General features: G+C 46.7%; 1 protein-coding gene across 1 annotated transcript; it reads right to left on the bottom strand.

The window, feature by feature from the left end:
- Positions 1–1,171: 1,171 nt before the first annotated feature.
- Positions 1,172–7,208, bottom strand: Gkn2 (gastrokine 2). Its single transcript, XM_050165446.1, has 6 exons — positions 7,095–7,208; positions 5,500–5,553; positions 4,635–4,772; positions 2,996–3,106; positions 2,243–2,402; positions 1,172–1,391 (listed from the first exon to the last, which is right to left on the bottom strand). The coding sequence occupies exons 1-6, from the start codon at positions 7,104–7,106 to the stop codon at positions 1,309–1,311; spliced, it is 558 nt and encodes a 185-aa protein (XP_050021403.1). The 5' UTR covers positions 7,107–7,208; the 3' UTR covers positions 1,172–1,308.
- Positions 7,209–16,695: the final 9,487 nt, after the last annotated feature.

The raw sequence follows: 16,695 nt of genomic DNA, 5'->3' as shown, positions 1-16,695 counted from the left end.
CCCATCCGCGCTCCACCTGACCTGGGGCCTCTTCCAGCTTTCGACACCATTGGTGCGGGCTCCATCCTCTTTGCTCAGGGGCCAAGGAGGGCTTGAGTGCTCCGGAGTTTAAAATATCTACTTTCCTTAACCCTTAGAAGGGGCTAACCATGAGGAACTGTAGCAGGACCCAGACTTCTTAGGAAAGATGGGGATTTAGAAACAGCAAAGTGAGGAAGAAGACCCGTGGCTCTGCTTTCAAAGTGAGACGATTGCAATTAAAGCAAGAGAAAGTGTATGCGCCAACAAACCTCCAAGGAGGTCGGGAATGTTACCACTCTCCCTGCCTCCAGCTGCCCATCCTGTCCATGAGAGCCAGCCAGAAGCTTTAGAGCCAAAACCAACTCATAGCCAGAATAAAGGGAAGCTCTGTCTCACTGGCGATGAAACAGAAAAGGGATCCTGTGGTGGGTGGGCCATGGTGTTGGTTCTCTCTTCTTATGCAGAAAAGCCATGAAGATGCCGAGGCTGCCGCGCAGGAAGAACACAGCTGAGAGGCAGGAAAATAATCTAGTCCCTATCAGGCACCCAACTCCAGGACACTCCTCCTCTTCAGTCACTAGCTACGTAAGACTCAGCTTACCCTCAACTGCAACAACTCTGGTTTGGGTCCCATCCCTCGCAAACACCCGAAACACTCTGACCCTTGCTTGGCAGTCAGTAATACTCAATACTACTGTCATCAAACTCTTTATAGAAATGCCCTGTTTCCCCACCAGGAAAACAGCATCCTTGAGCTTGCTCAAGGGATACGTAGCTTGCGCTTCTTATCCCATCATCCCTGGTGCCCAGTACACAGAAGGCACTTCTGATTTATCTGTCCATGGGCCGTTGTGAAACAAGGAAGACACAGTGATAGAGAGAGATTCCTGTCGAAGTCTCTCCTGGTTCTGAGCTTGCATCCAGCTGCCCAGACTCCATGAGACCACCTTGAGATCACAGGTGGGCAGCTGGGCTGCAGGCAGCTGCAGAGGGAGATGGAGGCTCATACCCTACTGGTAGACCGCGCATGGCTCAACCCCAGCATCTGGACATTTTCACACATTGTATACCTTATTTAAAGGCCTTCTATATATTAAGGTCAACATTGCTTGGTTCCCCACTGTGTCCGTGAAAGGAACAAACACACAGATGTCTGTAAATATATCATTTATATGTCATTATTGAATCTCATAAGCAGATGGAATGCTGGGAAGAATCTAGTTTGGCTTCTGAGTGGAAATCAAAGGTGTATTTCTTTGGAAAGATGAAGTCAACTGAGGGACCATCTTAGACGTGAGTTCCCGCGCAGAAGGAGAAGCCCAGGAGCCCCAGAAGGCCGACCTTTGCACAGGCTCCAGTGGCTACCTCTTCTGAAAATGGGAAAATGTAAATAAATGGCATTTAAAATGTGCTTCAATACAGCAAGTCAATATTTTCAAGGGGTCCTGATGGGTAGGGCCTTGTAATTTCATAGCGTCAAGATTTAGCAGTAGATATCTATATTACTACTACTACTACTAATGATAATAAAAATAATAAATTAACTTACATAAGACCAACAAGTCTACTGGATCTCGGTGGGCGCCGTGTGGCTCCGCACTGGCAGCATGCCCTCCTGCCTCTCTGACACCTATGAACGCTGTCTTTCTGAGCATAACACACAGCAAATGCTAACACCGTCTTCTTCACCTCCCACTACTCTGACAAATGTCTTTTGTTGAGTTCATTATCCATTGCTTTGGCCACTTTGCCACAGTCAGTGCAAAATTCAGGTATGATCACAGGGCCCTGTGACACCCGGCTGCTGTCCCCTGCCTGCCCGCTCACTCTGTCTTCGCTTCCCTGAGCCCCTTAGGCCAGATCCTGGCGCTATTCCTAAACATTCTGGAGCATCCTACTTGAACGGTGCTCCGGAAGTGCTTATCTCCCTGGAGCACTTACACGTGAACTGCGACCACCAGGGAAGAGCCCTCCCTACCCCTTTTGTCATTTTCAGTGATTCCCTTTCCCATGGCATTGAACCCCCAGGAGGCAAAGTTTTACCTCTGCATTCCTGACATCTCTAACAGTTAGTTCATGTAGTATAACTTCAATTCCTAAAGTAAACTGAACTAAGTTACGTTTTCACTTAGACGAATTTCACACAGCCGCGCCACCCCCACCTCCCAACTGCATGGTACACAGCAGCTGCCAGAGCTTGGTTAGCCTCCTTGGTACTCACCGGGCAACTTTGTAACCACCTCCCCCTTATACAGGGGGACGTGCCTGCACAGATGTTCAATAGGCGACCCAAACAGGAACCAATCCGCCTTCATGAGCAGAGACTTCAAAGGGTTGTACTTGACCCAGGTGTACTCTGTGGAGTCCATGACTCTCATTGTCTAGGTGACGTAACAGAGAACAGGGTTGATGGAACCGGAAGCCCGCTGGACCTGCCTTTAGCTGTGAATGGCTTTCTCTGGTCCGTGGTTAGATAAAGGGCATTCAGAGATTTCAAGTCACGGTTTCCTGTGACTACTCTGCCTGGATAAGACGCTCTTTTTACCCACAGTATTTCACTGCAATAAACCCACAGAAGGCAAACCCCCTGAAAGGTGAGAGGCAGGTGAGATAGTGTAGTCAGAGCCCAAACGAGGTATCCAGCCTCGCTGCACTGTGTGGAGAGTCTCACACTGTGGTATTGTTTGTCTGTATCTTTGTATCCTTCAATATCATTTTCAAGCAAATGACATATCTTAGATCTCACCTCCAAGAAGAAAGGTTCACCAGCCCCCTCTGCAAAGCCAGTTCTTATCAGTCTATGTTTTCAGGGCTCTGTGATGGAAACCGAGCCCCCTCGTGTGAGAACATATTAGTAAGCTGAGCATCGTATACATGGAAATAGAGGTTAGAGTCTACCGTCCCTTTCACCTCTCTCTGTGGGCAGCAGCCTGAGCTGGCTCAGAAGCAGACTTTTCGAGGACTCCCAACCTACCTGCGTCTCATAGATGTACCGCTGGAGTTTGTCCAGAGCCGGGATGGCTTTGTGGTCCATCTTGAGGATGTAGCAGGCTCTTCGGGAGAGCACTCGGGATGCTATGTAACCCTGAAGGAGCAACAGCACAGTTACTAAAGGTTCTGGGATCCTGATCGGGTGAGACTGACATTGAGTCTTGGAAGAAAGGATTGAGTTCGCCGTGAGTTAATGTCATTTTGAAATTCTGTCCACTCATCTTTGATAGGGAGTTTTGCTTCCCTACTCGCCTCTGTATGCCTGCGAAGCTGGCATGTGCTCTGTGTTCTGGAAGCTGGGTCTACAGCTAAGGGTTTAAAGACTGAGGAGGAATGGCTGCCTGCCTCTTCCTTTGTGTTTTAGCTAGTCTGTTCTTCCATTCTGACTATGACAATATCCTTCAGAACCGTATCATTCAATACCATAATGGCTCCACATGTGGCGACTTAAATTCAAATCCAGTGAAGTTTCCACTTATTTCAGAATGGATTTTGAGTACACGGTAGCCACAATGACTAGAGGCTTCCCTTCTGGAAAATTCAAACATAGAACATCTCGACTTGGCTTGGTGTTCTAGAAGTCTCCTAGGCATGCTGATGCCTACCTTCACCCCACACAACTTTACCTGTTCTCCCTCCTTTTCCCTCTTCTCCATCCTTTCTCTGCCTCAGACTCTATCCACCACACGGAGAGGGTGGCCTGAGGAGGCTGAGGAGCACAGGGATGTTGAGGATTTGACATGAGAAAAAAATCAAAGGTCATCACATTTTGACCTTGAATGGAAAATTTCTGTGATGTTTCAAATACTTAAAAATTATTCTGCTTCTGATTTTTCAACTCTCAAAAGTTCTTAGTACCTAAAGTTAGACAATAGATTGAGGCACCGAGGCTGATGAAGAAGGAAGGGGCTTAAACAAAGTCTCTACAATCAGTTTTTAAAAGTCACTTTTGGGATTTCCATGATTCTGTTTAAAGATAGCTTTAGCTGCACTTCCTGTTGAAGACTTCAAAACTCTCCACTCAGAAAGTGATATAAAACTCCCAGCAGTGCCAGGAGGAATGTATCTGGGGAGCTTTAGAAGAAAAGGAAAAAAAAAAAAAAACAACTTCAGATACACATTGTTGGTGTCCATGCTGGGTATCTCTGGGTAAGGCAGCCCATAATAAGTATTGGAAGAAAAAAATAGTAAAGTAATCCAAATCAGTAAATGGATGAAGTTTCTAAGACTTGTTACCCTGGTAACCAACACAGGGAAGGCCTCATAGCAAGTGTCATGTTGCAAGGTCTACAGAGATAATTTAAGTGTGTGCATTGATCTGGGTTTCTGCTCATTTTCTGTATGTTTTGTATCAGAAGTTCTCATTTGTTCACCCAACAGGCATTTTCCTGTTTATGTTTTAAGCATTGCTTTGGCCATTCTTCCGTGTCTGCGCCAGGAGAGGGACAATGCCATCACGGTTGAGGAAATGTAGGTTTTTTTTTTCTTACAGATGTTTTATTTTCTTGCTTGATCATTTAAAGGGAAAGAAAGGTGTGAGGAAAAATTTAAGGACATGTAAAGACAGACCGTATAATTAAATGTGTCCCTCTACAAAGCCAATCCCACAGCTTGCTGCTTACATGCTTATAGTCAAAGATGGTGGTCGAAGAGCAGGACCCTGCTTGGATGTTGACGGTGGCAGTGTTCTTCTCGTTGTCGATGCTCACTGTCTCCTGGACATTGCTGCCATTGGTGCCTGGGGCGATGATGTTAAAAACCTAGAATTGACAACCAAGACAAAATCAGATTTACGTAAATAGTGTGCATTGGAAAGCAGCCCTTTCGCTGGGATAAAAACTTCCCTGTGTGTCCACCAGGATAAACCTGCACTGGGCAGTCCACCAGGATAAACCTGCACTGGGCAGTCCACTGGGATAAACCTGCACTGGGCAGTCCACCAGGATAAACCTGCACTGGGCAGTCCACCGGGATAAACCTGCACTGGGCAGTCCACCGGGATAAACCTGCACTGGGCAGTCCACCGGGATAAACCTGCACTAGGCAGTCCACCGGGACAAACCCTTCACTGGACAGTCCTCCAGGATAAACCCTGCACTGGACAGTTCACTGGGATAAACCTGCACTAGGCAGTCCACCGGGCAAACCCTTCACTGGACAGTCTGCCAGGATAAACCCTGCACTGGACAGTTCACTAGAAGCCCATGCCATGTTCGGGCTGAGACTGAATGCGAAGCTTTGCCCACTGGTTTGTTATATTATGTACGAGAGGTCAAAGTGAACTTTAAAGTGATGTCATCGCAAGGGAAACAGGACTCAGAGCATTTTAGTATGTTGGGTTACATTGTGGAGGCATTGGAAACAGAAAGAAATGACCCCCCATCTTTCCCATTCCTGGGATTCCGTCTCAGTGAAGACATGTGGACTACCGGCCCTTGCACGGCCTGGCCTCTCATCTTCTTCCACAGCCCTAAGAAGCCAACTCACCTCTTCTGCCTGAGACTGAATTGCACAGACGGACAGCACCACCAGCAATGCCACCTGAAAAACACATCAATTCTCTGTGGGGTTGTCACTCAACGAGGGGGCTCAGTAGGAGACAGTGGGTACCTAGGAACAACAGTCATTCCTTCGAGGTGGCCAGCAGTCTGCTTTTCGACTTTAAAAAGTAGAAAACATACATTTATCCACTCGGCAGGCCCTTGTTGAGTTCGTGTTATTTGTTAGACACATGGTGGGCAGGTGGGCAGCGAAGGACTCTCTTACGAAGGGAAAAGCTGGTGCTAGTCACACCCACTTTGGGATTAGTGAATAAATTATGTCCTCTAAGGGGAAAATGTCAATTTCTTGAGACTGAGGTAATGAACCATTTAAAATGAACCCATGAGTGACATGGTCACAATGGAATTTTAAGGACAGCTGTGGAAGAAGGATTCTGGTTAACCTTTGCAACCCCCTCCTCAGATCTCTCTCCTGGTACCTGGGGAGGAGACTCTAGCAATAACTTACATGCAGACACCCTGCAGTCTGCTTTCATGGGGCTCCTCCCCACCCCGGGCTGGATACCTCAGACAGCTCTGGAGCCTCAGACACTCCTGCATGTTCTATTCAGTGGGTCTGGACTAGAAGTTGGGATAAGTGAATCCACTGACCATCTCGGTGGAGGCCTAGCGAGAGCACAGGACGTGTCCTTGGCCTCCAGATCCCTCCTACCCACCAAGGTTGGCACAACTTGACTCTAAGGGTGCACTTCAGGCTTAGATCTCCTTCTGGGAGGGGACACCGTCTGTCTGACAGTCTTTGTTCCTTTAGGGCTGATACAGTGTGCAACTTTCTCTGTTAGCAGCTGAGTGAAAACAAGAGGCAAAAGCTGGGGGAGGGCTTCTATCCTGAATCCCAGAACACAGGCGGAGCCATGGAGTCCCGTATCAGACGGGGTGGGGGAAGTCACTGAAGGGCTCATTTTACCTTAATAAAGAGTTTAGACACCAGATCACTCTGGTTTCTTTAAGTTCACCTAGTTACTACCATGCACAGGGCCCAAGACAGAGAAACCCCATCCTGAACTCCATGTTTACAGATCTGGAGAATTCAGTCCCCTCTGTCTCAGTCTCCTCAACTTCACAATGAGGGCAGCAATGCGTGCTGTGCACTGTGGGCACAACAAGCAGAGGTGATTGTCCACGAGAAAAACTGGGGCTCAGCACAGTTTGGGGGTGGCCGCTCTCACTCTTACTGCAGACATTGTTTTTAAAGCACTTCTCTTTCGGATGACAAATGTAACTACTCTCAGATGCCTGCACCCCTCACAAAGCCATGAGAAGAGATTGCTATTAAACAGCCTCCAAATAAAATCTCCACATATTTCCATTTTTTCTTTGTTCATTTTGAGTAAACCCAAGAAATATAGGCAGTGGACATACAAATATTCAACATTATTCCTGGTCCGCTAACATCATAAATTCAACCCCAGAGGCATAGTAGGACACAGTGTTTGTCTAAGACCCTTGAAGTCCACAACACATTGGCTACAAGCAGCAGCAGCAGCAGCAGAAGCTCAGAGAACGTGACTGCATACTCACGGGGATTTTCATTTTGCCCGAAGAGAAGGAGCTGGAGTGAGTGCAGATGCCTGTGCAGTGTCCAGTCTTTATATTGGCTTGAAGAGGTGAAAACCTTTCTCCTGAGTGGTCATGTCAGAAAATATCGAGCCCATTATCTGGGTCACACCTTGGCAAACTCCCTAATCAGGACGGAGACCTAACCACATCCCAGGTATCAGTGACGTTTGTTAATCAGTACTGAAAACTCCCCATTGGTCACTCTGCAAACACGCCAAGCTTATCTGTCCCAGTTGGGCTCCCACCCTGTAACAATACTGCAGACACTTGCTCTTCCCACATAGACTTGGAAGGGGCATACTGGCTCCTTCTCCCGAATGTAAAGCCCTTAAGACTTCGGGGCTCCACTCAGGGTCCCTTCACCACTGCCCTGCTTGTTGAATTTGTCTGCCTCAGCATCAGACATGCAAACAGAGGTGAGGATAGTGTTTGGGAGCTTGTCTTGGAATAGGAACAGCCTGGTGGCTGTCTTTCCTTCCTTTCCAGTTGGCGGCAGTCTGCAGAGATTCATGAGGAACAAAATTTGGGAGTCTACTGGCACTGACCCAATGTTTTAGGTGGACCCTGTCCAGGGCACCATGAACAATGGGGACACATCTCTTCTTACCTTAAGAAACTCTCAGATTTTGCAAAGATTGGGAGAGGAAAGCAGAGCTTAGTTTGAGTGAATTTTACAGTTAGAAATTGCTAGTTAGATTGTGAGGAGAAGGTCACGAACTTATCAGGCAATGGGGATTTTGTTTTTAACCCGACTGTAAATTGTGAAATACTGAGCAGGAAGCTAAAATGAACAACCAATGTTTTAAAGAAGAGAGTTTTTAGAAGTGGACATTGAGGGGTCCCTGGCTCTCCAGAGCTCCGCTGCCTTGGCTGCTCAGCAGGAATGAGGCAATGGGTGTGTCTTTTTTCTGAGGTCACTGTGACAGGACATCTGCCAAGGCTTTCCCATCCCTGACTCCAGTGACATAAAGATGCAGGAAGGCCAGGGTTCTCAACAGGATCACTTTCAAACATGTGGGTACCTGCTGCTTCATCTACCCATTTCCAGGAGCTCCAAGTCCATAGGCCTAATGATGACTCTGTGATCATTCATGGAACATGTGCTGGTGCTTTCTAAACACTTGGAGCATACTAATTCAGCGGTCCTTACCGTCCTGTTCCCATTTCCCAGCAGAAGCACCAAGATGCAGGGAAGTTAAAGTAACTAACTGCTTGGGACCACACAACTTCCAAAGGCGGAAGCTGAAGCTTGAGTGTGGTCTGGTGCCAGAGTCCATCATCTTAGACACAATCCTCCCAGACTGTGGGAGGCAGCACAAGTTCTCAGCTTGCTGAAGTGGGCCTCGAGCAGGCTTCTGTGCCTAGATTGCTCCCAGCGCAAAGACAGCCTTGGAAATTGTGAGGCTTGGCCACAGCTCCACTGAAAACTTTAGTAGGGGAATGTGAAGCTAGCTGCTTGGACAAACATCGCTAAGGACGAACCCCTGCATATGCCTGCCAGTGCCACAGACACGAGGGGCCTGTGACGAGCTCAGCCACGCCTGGGATCCGCTGCAGCCCAGCAGGAGCCTGAGGCACTGCGGGTGTGGGGACTTCCAAAGCATTCACTTACAGGGCTGTTTCAACTCCCACAGGCCTTGTTCTTTATAACTTGTGCTTTTGGTCTTGCTTAAAAAAATGTTACCAATGTCCTTAATGCATTTTCCTACGTGTTCTTAAAGTCCTGTTTTTCACATTCTATTTTACTATTACTTCTGAGTGTAGTGTAGGCTCCAAAACAGTGTTTTTTTTTCCACTTAGACATCCAGTAGTTCCAACATCTGTTAGTAAATAGTGTAGCTCTTTGCCACCAACTTCTAAAGCCAGGCGGTTTCCATGGAAATAGCATCCTGCTTGCTGCCTCCATATTTCATTGGTTCATTTAGTATCCAACAGTGATGGCTCCCAGGTCCACAGATGAATTCTGAAACCCAGTAGACCAAATCCCCCAAATGCTACTACTTCTAAATGTTCCTGTCATTCTGTGAAGTTCCTTTCTGCTTTCTCTGTCTTGATTCTCACAGAATTACTGTATTCTTTGTCTGACATCTTGAGCTGAACATTGCTCTGTATATTGAGTCTCTCTTGTTATTTTAAATGGAAGCATTGAGAAATAATAGATTTACCACTAAGTACATTTTATTTTCTTCATTTAACTATTTTACCTTTTAAAAAAATTTCTTAATTCCTGTTGTGATTTTTTTTCTCTTTAACCCAGTTATTAAGGTACTTTTTTCAATTTCTAATATTCGGATGTGGAGCAATGGTATGAAGAAAACACACCCGCTCTTAACTTCTTCAAGCTGGCTGTAAGCACCCATGCTCGTGGCTCTTGGGGAAGAGCAGCCACATGGCCCTGTCTAGATGGGAAGGGAGTGGGTTGCCCATCACCCCAGCGTCAGCATCACTGTGGGTCTAGGATCTGGAAACATTGCCTTGCCTACATTTTTCTCTTTGTTTAGATTTTTAAAAACTCCATCAAGTATATAATCAAGTCAAGAACTCGGAGCTTGTTGTTTAATTCGCTCTGTAATCTTCCTCCAAAAAAACCTGGAAAGTGAGATGAGCGAAGTTGCTACAGCTCTTGATTGTACCTCAAAAGCCAGGTGTTAGGGTCCCCAGCATGTCGTGCTATGAAGGCCAAGGCAGGAAGTGGAACAGTTATGAGGTGGACCTAGTGTAGGAAGTTAAATCAGTAGGGTGTGTCCTTGAAGACAGGCTGTTGAGACCCTGGTTTTCTCTCTCCCTCCCTCTGTGTGTGTGTACATAGGGGGCCCGCACACACACACACTCTCTCTCTCTGTTGTTTCTCTGTGTGTGCATGTGTGTGCTCTTTCTGTGTGTTGTCTCTCTGTGTGTGCATGTGTGTGCTCTCTCTCTCTGTTTGCTCTCTCTCTCTGCTGTCTCTGTGTGTGCACATGTGTTCTCTGTCTGTTGTCTCTGTGTGTGTGTGTACTCTTTCTGCTGTCTCTGTGTGTGCTCTATCTCTCTGTTGTCTCTGTGTGTGCGTGTGTGTGCTCTCTGTTGTCTCTCTCTCTCTGTGTGTGCTCTGTCTCTCTGTTGTCTCTCTGTGTGTGTGCATGTGTGTGCTCTCTCTCCATCCATCCATCCATCCATCCATCCATCTCTCCATTTTCCAGCTTTCAAAAAATGAAGAGAGCTCCTCTGCCATGTGGTCTCATCACGATGCACCAGGTCACAACGATCCCAAAGCAAAGAGCCATCACCTGAAAGCCATGAAACAGCACTAAAATGAACCTTTCTCCTTCAAAGCTATCATCTCAGGCATTTTGTCGCAGTGACAGAGAACTGGACAGCAAGGAAGGAAATCATGTAAGTGAAGGAAAGGAAAGGAGCCTGTGGGAGCAGAAAGAAGCTTATGTACCTAGCTGAGCGGCCACAAAATCCACTGGTCCCGCCACTCCCATGCTCCCTCCCAGCACGCCACACACTCCTAACCCCCTCCCATTGTTCTCCTCCTCCCGTGCTCCGCTTACCATTGCCCTCCTCTCCTCTCCACTTCTTTCTCCTTTTCCCCACACTGTGTCAGTGGTGACCACTGGAGAAGTGGTCTCATGCCCCAAACCAAGGATCTCTGAGAATTTTCTGTCACCAGAAAATGTAAGTCACTGTTAAAAACAGTAAATGTGAATGTATGGGATTAGGATTGCACACGAATTCAAAACCTAAACTGTACTGGCCTCATTTATCAACTATAAACAAGAAAAATTATGATTATAGTGTTCATTGTTTTCTATGAAAATGATAACTTGTTTCCTATGATGACCCTAAAGTCTCTCTCATGACCCTCAGCTGGAGAGAACGAGCTGAGAACTCCTCACATCGCCTTCAGACATCGACAGGATGATCAGCAAAATGCACCAGGAGCAGTAAGCTCAGATTGCAGCCTCCCTAAAATCATTGCTAGTACTATAGACAAAGTAACTGTAGAAATCTTTCTATAATTCAGTACTCAGGCAGAACTATAAATGTAAAATAAAAGTAAGATGTCTGGAAAAATTTGCAAGTATATTAACTTTAGAAATCGATTTTAAATAAGCCACAGGTTAAAGAGGAACCCATATAGAAATTAAAGACATTTTTAATTAAATGGACATAAAAATGTGATGTCAATGCTTATGTTAGGATACCTGCCTTAAGAAATTTAAAAACTGGGGCCAGAAAGATGGTTCAGTGGTTAAGAGCACTGTCTGCTTTTCCAGAGGACCCAAGTTTGATTCCTAGCACTCACATGATGGCTCACAGCTGCCTAAAACTCCAGTTCCAGGGGATCCAGCGCCTGCTCCTGAGTGAGTGTGTGGATGCAAGGCCAGGCTCAGGCACAGGTGGAAGCTGCTTTCTCTGGGAGCTTTTGCCGGTTTCCTATGAGGCTCACAACTGTGAGTCCTGGTGTCTTCTCCCAACTTTCACACTCTTGGAAAACAGTGCTAAACAGGATTCCTGTTCTCTGATACCTAGCTCTCTTTACTTCTGGGGATAGGGATAGCATTTTTCTCAGTACACATAAAGTTGGGTACAACCATGTAACTTGTTGGGTTGACAAATACCAGGAATGTAAAGTAAAAAAAAAAAAAGAGAGAGAGATTTTAAAGTTAATATCACAGTTCTTCTAAACTACCCTCGAGCAGAAAGGCAAGAGAGACATAATAAGGACAAGAACGGAGGCCCGTGTGGCTGAGAACTGAAGGAAGAGGGTGAAGCATAGCCAGTGACTTGCCTAAACTGCCAGTGAGGCTGAGACCCTGCAGCTGAACAGTCCAAGAGAATAAAAGGGAGGTATTGACTCTTCCCACCAGGATTAAAAGGAAAATCATTTACAAAAACGAAAAGCTGCACAGACATGAGGTCCATACTTAAGGAAGATGCCTTGGGGAGCTGCTAGCAGGGAGTGGAACCAGCCCACGTGAGAGAAGTGTGCTGCAGCCAGCAAAGCTGAAAGGAGCTGGAGCTCTGAAGAGTGCTGTGACATCAGACATGAAGATGCAGAGTTTGGAGCTTGCCTCGCTAGTTTTTGGTCTTGCTTTGGTCCAGTACTTCCTCATATGCTCCCTTTCCTATGTTTTAGAATGGTAATGTATACCCTGTGCCATTATATGTTGGAAGTATGTGATCTTCTTTTTGATTTTGATTTTACAGGACATTACAGTTAAGAGATTACATGAATCTCAGATGAGACTTTGAACTTTAGACTTTTAAATAAGTTTGAGATTTTTATAGACTATTGGGACTTTTGAAGTTAAACTGAATGCATTTTTGCATTATGATATGGCTACAAGCCTATGGGGGTCAGGGAACGGAGTGTGGTGGTTTGAAAGTAAATGTCCCCCATAGAAAGTGGTACTATTGGGAGGCGTGGCTTTGTTGGAGTGGGTGTGTCCTTATTATGGGAAGTGTGTTGCTGTGGGGGGTGGGCTTTGAGGTCTTCTTTGCTCAACCTAGACCCAGTGACACAGTTCACTTCCTGTTGCCTTTGAATCAAGATTCAGAGCTCTCAGCTCCTTCTCCAGCACCATGTCTGCCGCATGCTGCATTGTCCCGCCTTGATGATGATGGACTAAACCTCTGAAACCGTAAGCCACCTAATTAAATGCTTTCACTTATAAGAGTTGCTATGGCCATGGTATCTCTTCACAGCATAGAAACCCTAACAAGCGCTTGGGGAACCTCACACTATACTCCTACATAACACATAGATTAAAGAATCCTTAAGAGAAATTATAAAGAAATAAACTCAGAAGTTACTGTAAACATCACCCTCTACTAGAATATCACATATCAAATTTTATCATGGTTTCTACAACTTTCTATGATTTCATTTTTTGGTCAGAGAATAAGTGTTGTGTTGCTCGTTACAAGGGATATTTAAAAGGTGGAATTGAAGGCTCTGGCAATAGCGCTCAGCCGTGCTAGAGTGGGGTGTGAAGACTTAACAGTTTGGGGTTGGCTGAAGAATCTTTTGTGGTTGATTCATAGTTTAAAGTCCATTAAAATGAATAGAAACTGCAGAAAACTCAGCATGTTTGAGAGCTAATGAGAGTGTTTTGGTGTGAAGTCTGAAGCGTGGTGGTGGCATCTCTTTCTTCAATGTGTTGGGCTGGCTTGAGAGTGTTGGGACAGCTTAAACGTTCAGGACAGAGTGGCTCCCACAGAGAGAGGGCAACAAGACAGAAGACAGAAACCAATAGCAACGCTGAAGAGATCAACAGAAAAAGAGAGGCAAGGGGTTGATGGGAGAGAAGAAGCAACAGCTGAGGGAGGAGTCTCAGTGTAAGAAGAGTGAGGAGGGGGACAGAGACGACACCACCTTATCAGGGATTCCGAGGTTGAGTTTCCCCCACTGCAGCTGCAGCTGCAGCTTCTCCGCTTACCCTGATGCCAAACTGCAGTGGGCAGAGCTACGAGGAGGGGACATCAAAAAGCATGATTCTTTTGAAAGTTGTCGAGTGTGTGTGTGTGTGTGTGTGTGTGTGTGTGTGTGTGTGTGTTGCGGGTGAGGAGGTTATCCATTGATGAGGAAGGTAAAGATAAGGGATGCTTTTCTGTTCCTTTTGTTTCCTTAGAGTTGGAGCACTTTGGTCACACACCAGCAGGAAGAGGTGGCAGTTTGAAAGAAGGGAAAAGGAAGTCTCTGGATGGAGAAAATCAAGTCAAAGATGGAGATATTGGATCCGGCAGTGTTATAAGAACACATCCCCAGGAGGAGTTGTCATGGAGACTAGCTGAATGGGGAAACTAGCAAGGTGGCAGCTCAAGCCTGGCCTATTGTAGATATGGGTATAGAGCCTAAAGCTATGGGCCCATTTCATGTCTGCATGTGTGATGAGGTAATCCTTCACCGAGCTCTAATCATGCAGGGGCAGGTGTAGGCGACAAGTCAACAGCAGGGCCCCTCAGCCCAGGGATGCTCCAGACAGCATCCACGCGCGCGTTCCTCACTAAGGTAGACATTCTTCCTCATAGACCTCCCTTTATTCAGTCCTGACAGCCCTTTATGACATTTAAGGGCGAGTCACTTATGAAAAGATTAATAAGAAAGATTGTTTCTATTAGAGGTAACACCCATGACCATGAACTAAATAAAATATTAATTTAGTGGGAGGATCTGCAGCCTGGCAGAACATGGGTGTGGAAGAGGGGAAGGAGGGAGTGACAGGAGGTGGCCTGAAGGAAGGGCGGATGCTGGCAAAATCTAATCCTGTAACGCCTCTGGCTCGCTGTGTAGGGAACTGTAGGTTCTTGGTAAGTTGAATAGCTCTGACTCCATTTCTCTCTCTCTCTCTCTCTCTCTCTCTCTCTCTCTCTTTCTCTCGTGAGTGAAATAACCAAAGGTTGTGAAGCTGAGTCTGAGAATGTCACGAATGTGATGTTATGAGTTCTCCTTGGGGCCACTGAGCCGAGCTCACACCACTGACTCTGTTGGACTCCATGGAGCTGTCCCACAGGCCTCAACCACGGATTTGCCTCCCCGGTGGAGTCTCTAAGCACACCAGCGCAGGGAGGCCACATCACTGTGAGCATTTGTCTTACAGCTCATGTGAGTGAGGGAGCCCCAAAGCGTGAAGGGAAAGCATGGGCTCTAGGGGTTGGGAAGGGCTCGTTCCACTATCACCGGCCATGTGCCTCGTTTAAGTTAGAAGGGCTCTCAGGACCTCTTCTTGTTCTTACGCTCCAGTATCCGTCCTATGTACTTACATCACCTCTCAAGAGGGCCCACCTGTGGAGCCCAGTGCTTGATGGGAGTACAGGATGCTTTGTTTGGGGAGGCTGGCTTTTTCTTCTATCTCCCTTTTTTCTTGTGTGTGTGCGTGTGTGTGTGTGTGTCTGGAGATCAGAGGTCCATGTCAAATATCCTCCTCAATTGCTCTCCACTTTGTTTTTGTGAGGTAGGGTTGTTGCTGAGCCTGGAGTTCACTGATTGACTATGCTGGCTGGCTAGCAAGCCCCAGAGACTCTCCTGCTTCTGCCTCTCTGGTGTTGGAGTTGAACGCATGCATGTCACTTCCTACACTAGAACCTGGGCCCTGGAGGACCACCCTGGGCCTGTGACACGAAGGCAGCACTGGCTTTCAGGAACATCTCCGTGCCTTGTGATACGAGCACGGGCTGCTTTATACCTGGAAATCTCTTACAGCACTTGGGTTTTGCCCCGGGCTTCGCTCCAGTAGAGCACAGTGAATCGCTGTGCAGTGGCTCCCAACACAGGCCTGAAGCTATCAACCTAGTAGCCCACTGTGGGGGATCAATGGGATTGATGTCTTGAACTAGATGTAGGCAAATTGCTTTTCACTCGAATCCAGTGGAAACTGTGAGGGGTAAACACCCCAGAGTATAGACCTGCTTCACTAAGCCCTTCCAGGGACTGGAGACTGGGGGTGGGGTTGTGGGTAGAACATTGGTGAATGACTGTACATGTCAGGATTCCCTGAGGTCCTGAGGATAGCATGGATTCCTCCAGAAGTGAAGAAGACACGTCCAGATACACACGGTCTGGTAGAGACGGAGAGAAGGGAAGCAATGCCGACCAGTTGGCCTGTAGAAAACTGGCTTACAGAGCCAAGCCTCGCTGGTCAGAAAGGGCCACTGTCCTTGACTTACAGAACCATGCCTGCCTGCTGTTCTTGTCTCTCTGTGGGTCCTTTACTTCCCACTCTTCTTGCTCTTCTCTACTTCCGCCATGGAGACTGCGGATGGCAGACTGCTGGGGGCACCTGGCTCTGGCTCTGGCTGTGGCTCTGCTCGCTCTCTCTCTCTCTCTCTCTCTCTCTCTCTCTCTCTCTCTTTCTCTAGATCTAATGGATGCTCACTCATCCTTCAACGAGAGGCTCATCTAGGCCTGATGGCTAGGACTGAATGAACATGAACACACTTTATTCATGAGTTCTTTTACACATCGACTTTAAACTGTTTCAGTATGAATGATTTGGGAACGTTGATATTGTTTCTAAATTGATAAGAGGCAGTTACAAACAACACCCTTGTCACCACGGTGTCTGTTCTTCACGTGGGCGTCTCATGTTTTCTAGAAACTTCTTTTCAGAGTCATTAAGTGCATGGCCAGCTTTGACCGGTTTTCACAATGCTGAAAAACAAGGTTATTGACCAACATTCTCTTTATCGTTATATGATGATGAAATTACTAAGAAGACCTTTCTTCAGCAATTTTGTTCCAAATCTCGTGTGCAGCATTGAAACACTCCAAGTAACAACGAATTTGAGGCATGCATGGAGGTTTTGGGGACGCAGACGGTTTGGCACACGCAGCTGGACGGACTTAGACGAGCAGCAGGAGAGGCAGGGAGAGCTGTGTGTATTTGGAAAGTGACAGTCCCAAGAGAAACAGCTCTAGATGCCTCAGGAAAGACCGCCCCAACACTGCTGTAATTTGGAAAGAATTTCCCTCCTGTGCAAAAACAGCTATGTAATAAGCTTGGATCTTCTGGAATCAGAAACTTTCTAGCAACAATTATTCAAATGTTACTTTACCCTTCCCTGTTGCTGTTTT

Source organism: Alexandromys fortis, unplaced genomic scaffold (genome assembly GCF_014885135.2).
Source record: "Alexandromys fortis isolate MF-2015 unplaced genomic scaffold, M_Fortis_MF-2015_v1.1 scaffold_158, whole genome shotgun sequence".
Classification (NCBI taxonomy): Eukaryota; Metazoa; Chordata; class Mammalia; order Rodentia; family Cricetidae; genus Alexandromys; species Alexandromys fortis.
Note: the sequence above shows the minus strand (reverse complement) of the source record. Positions and strands in the feature narration are given on the sequence as shown.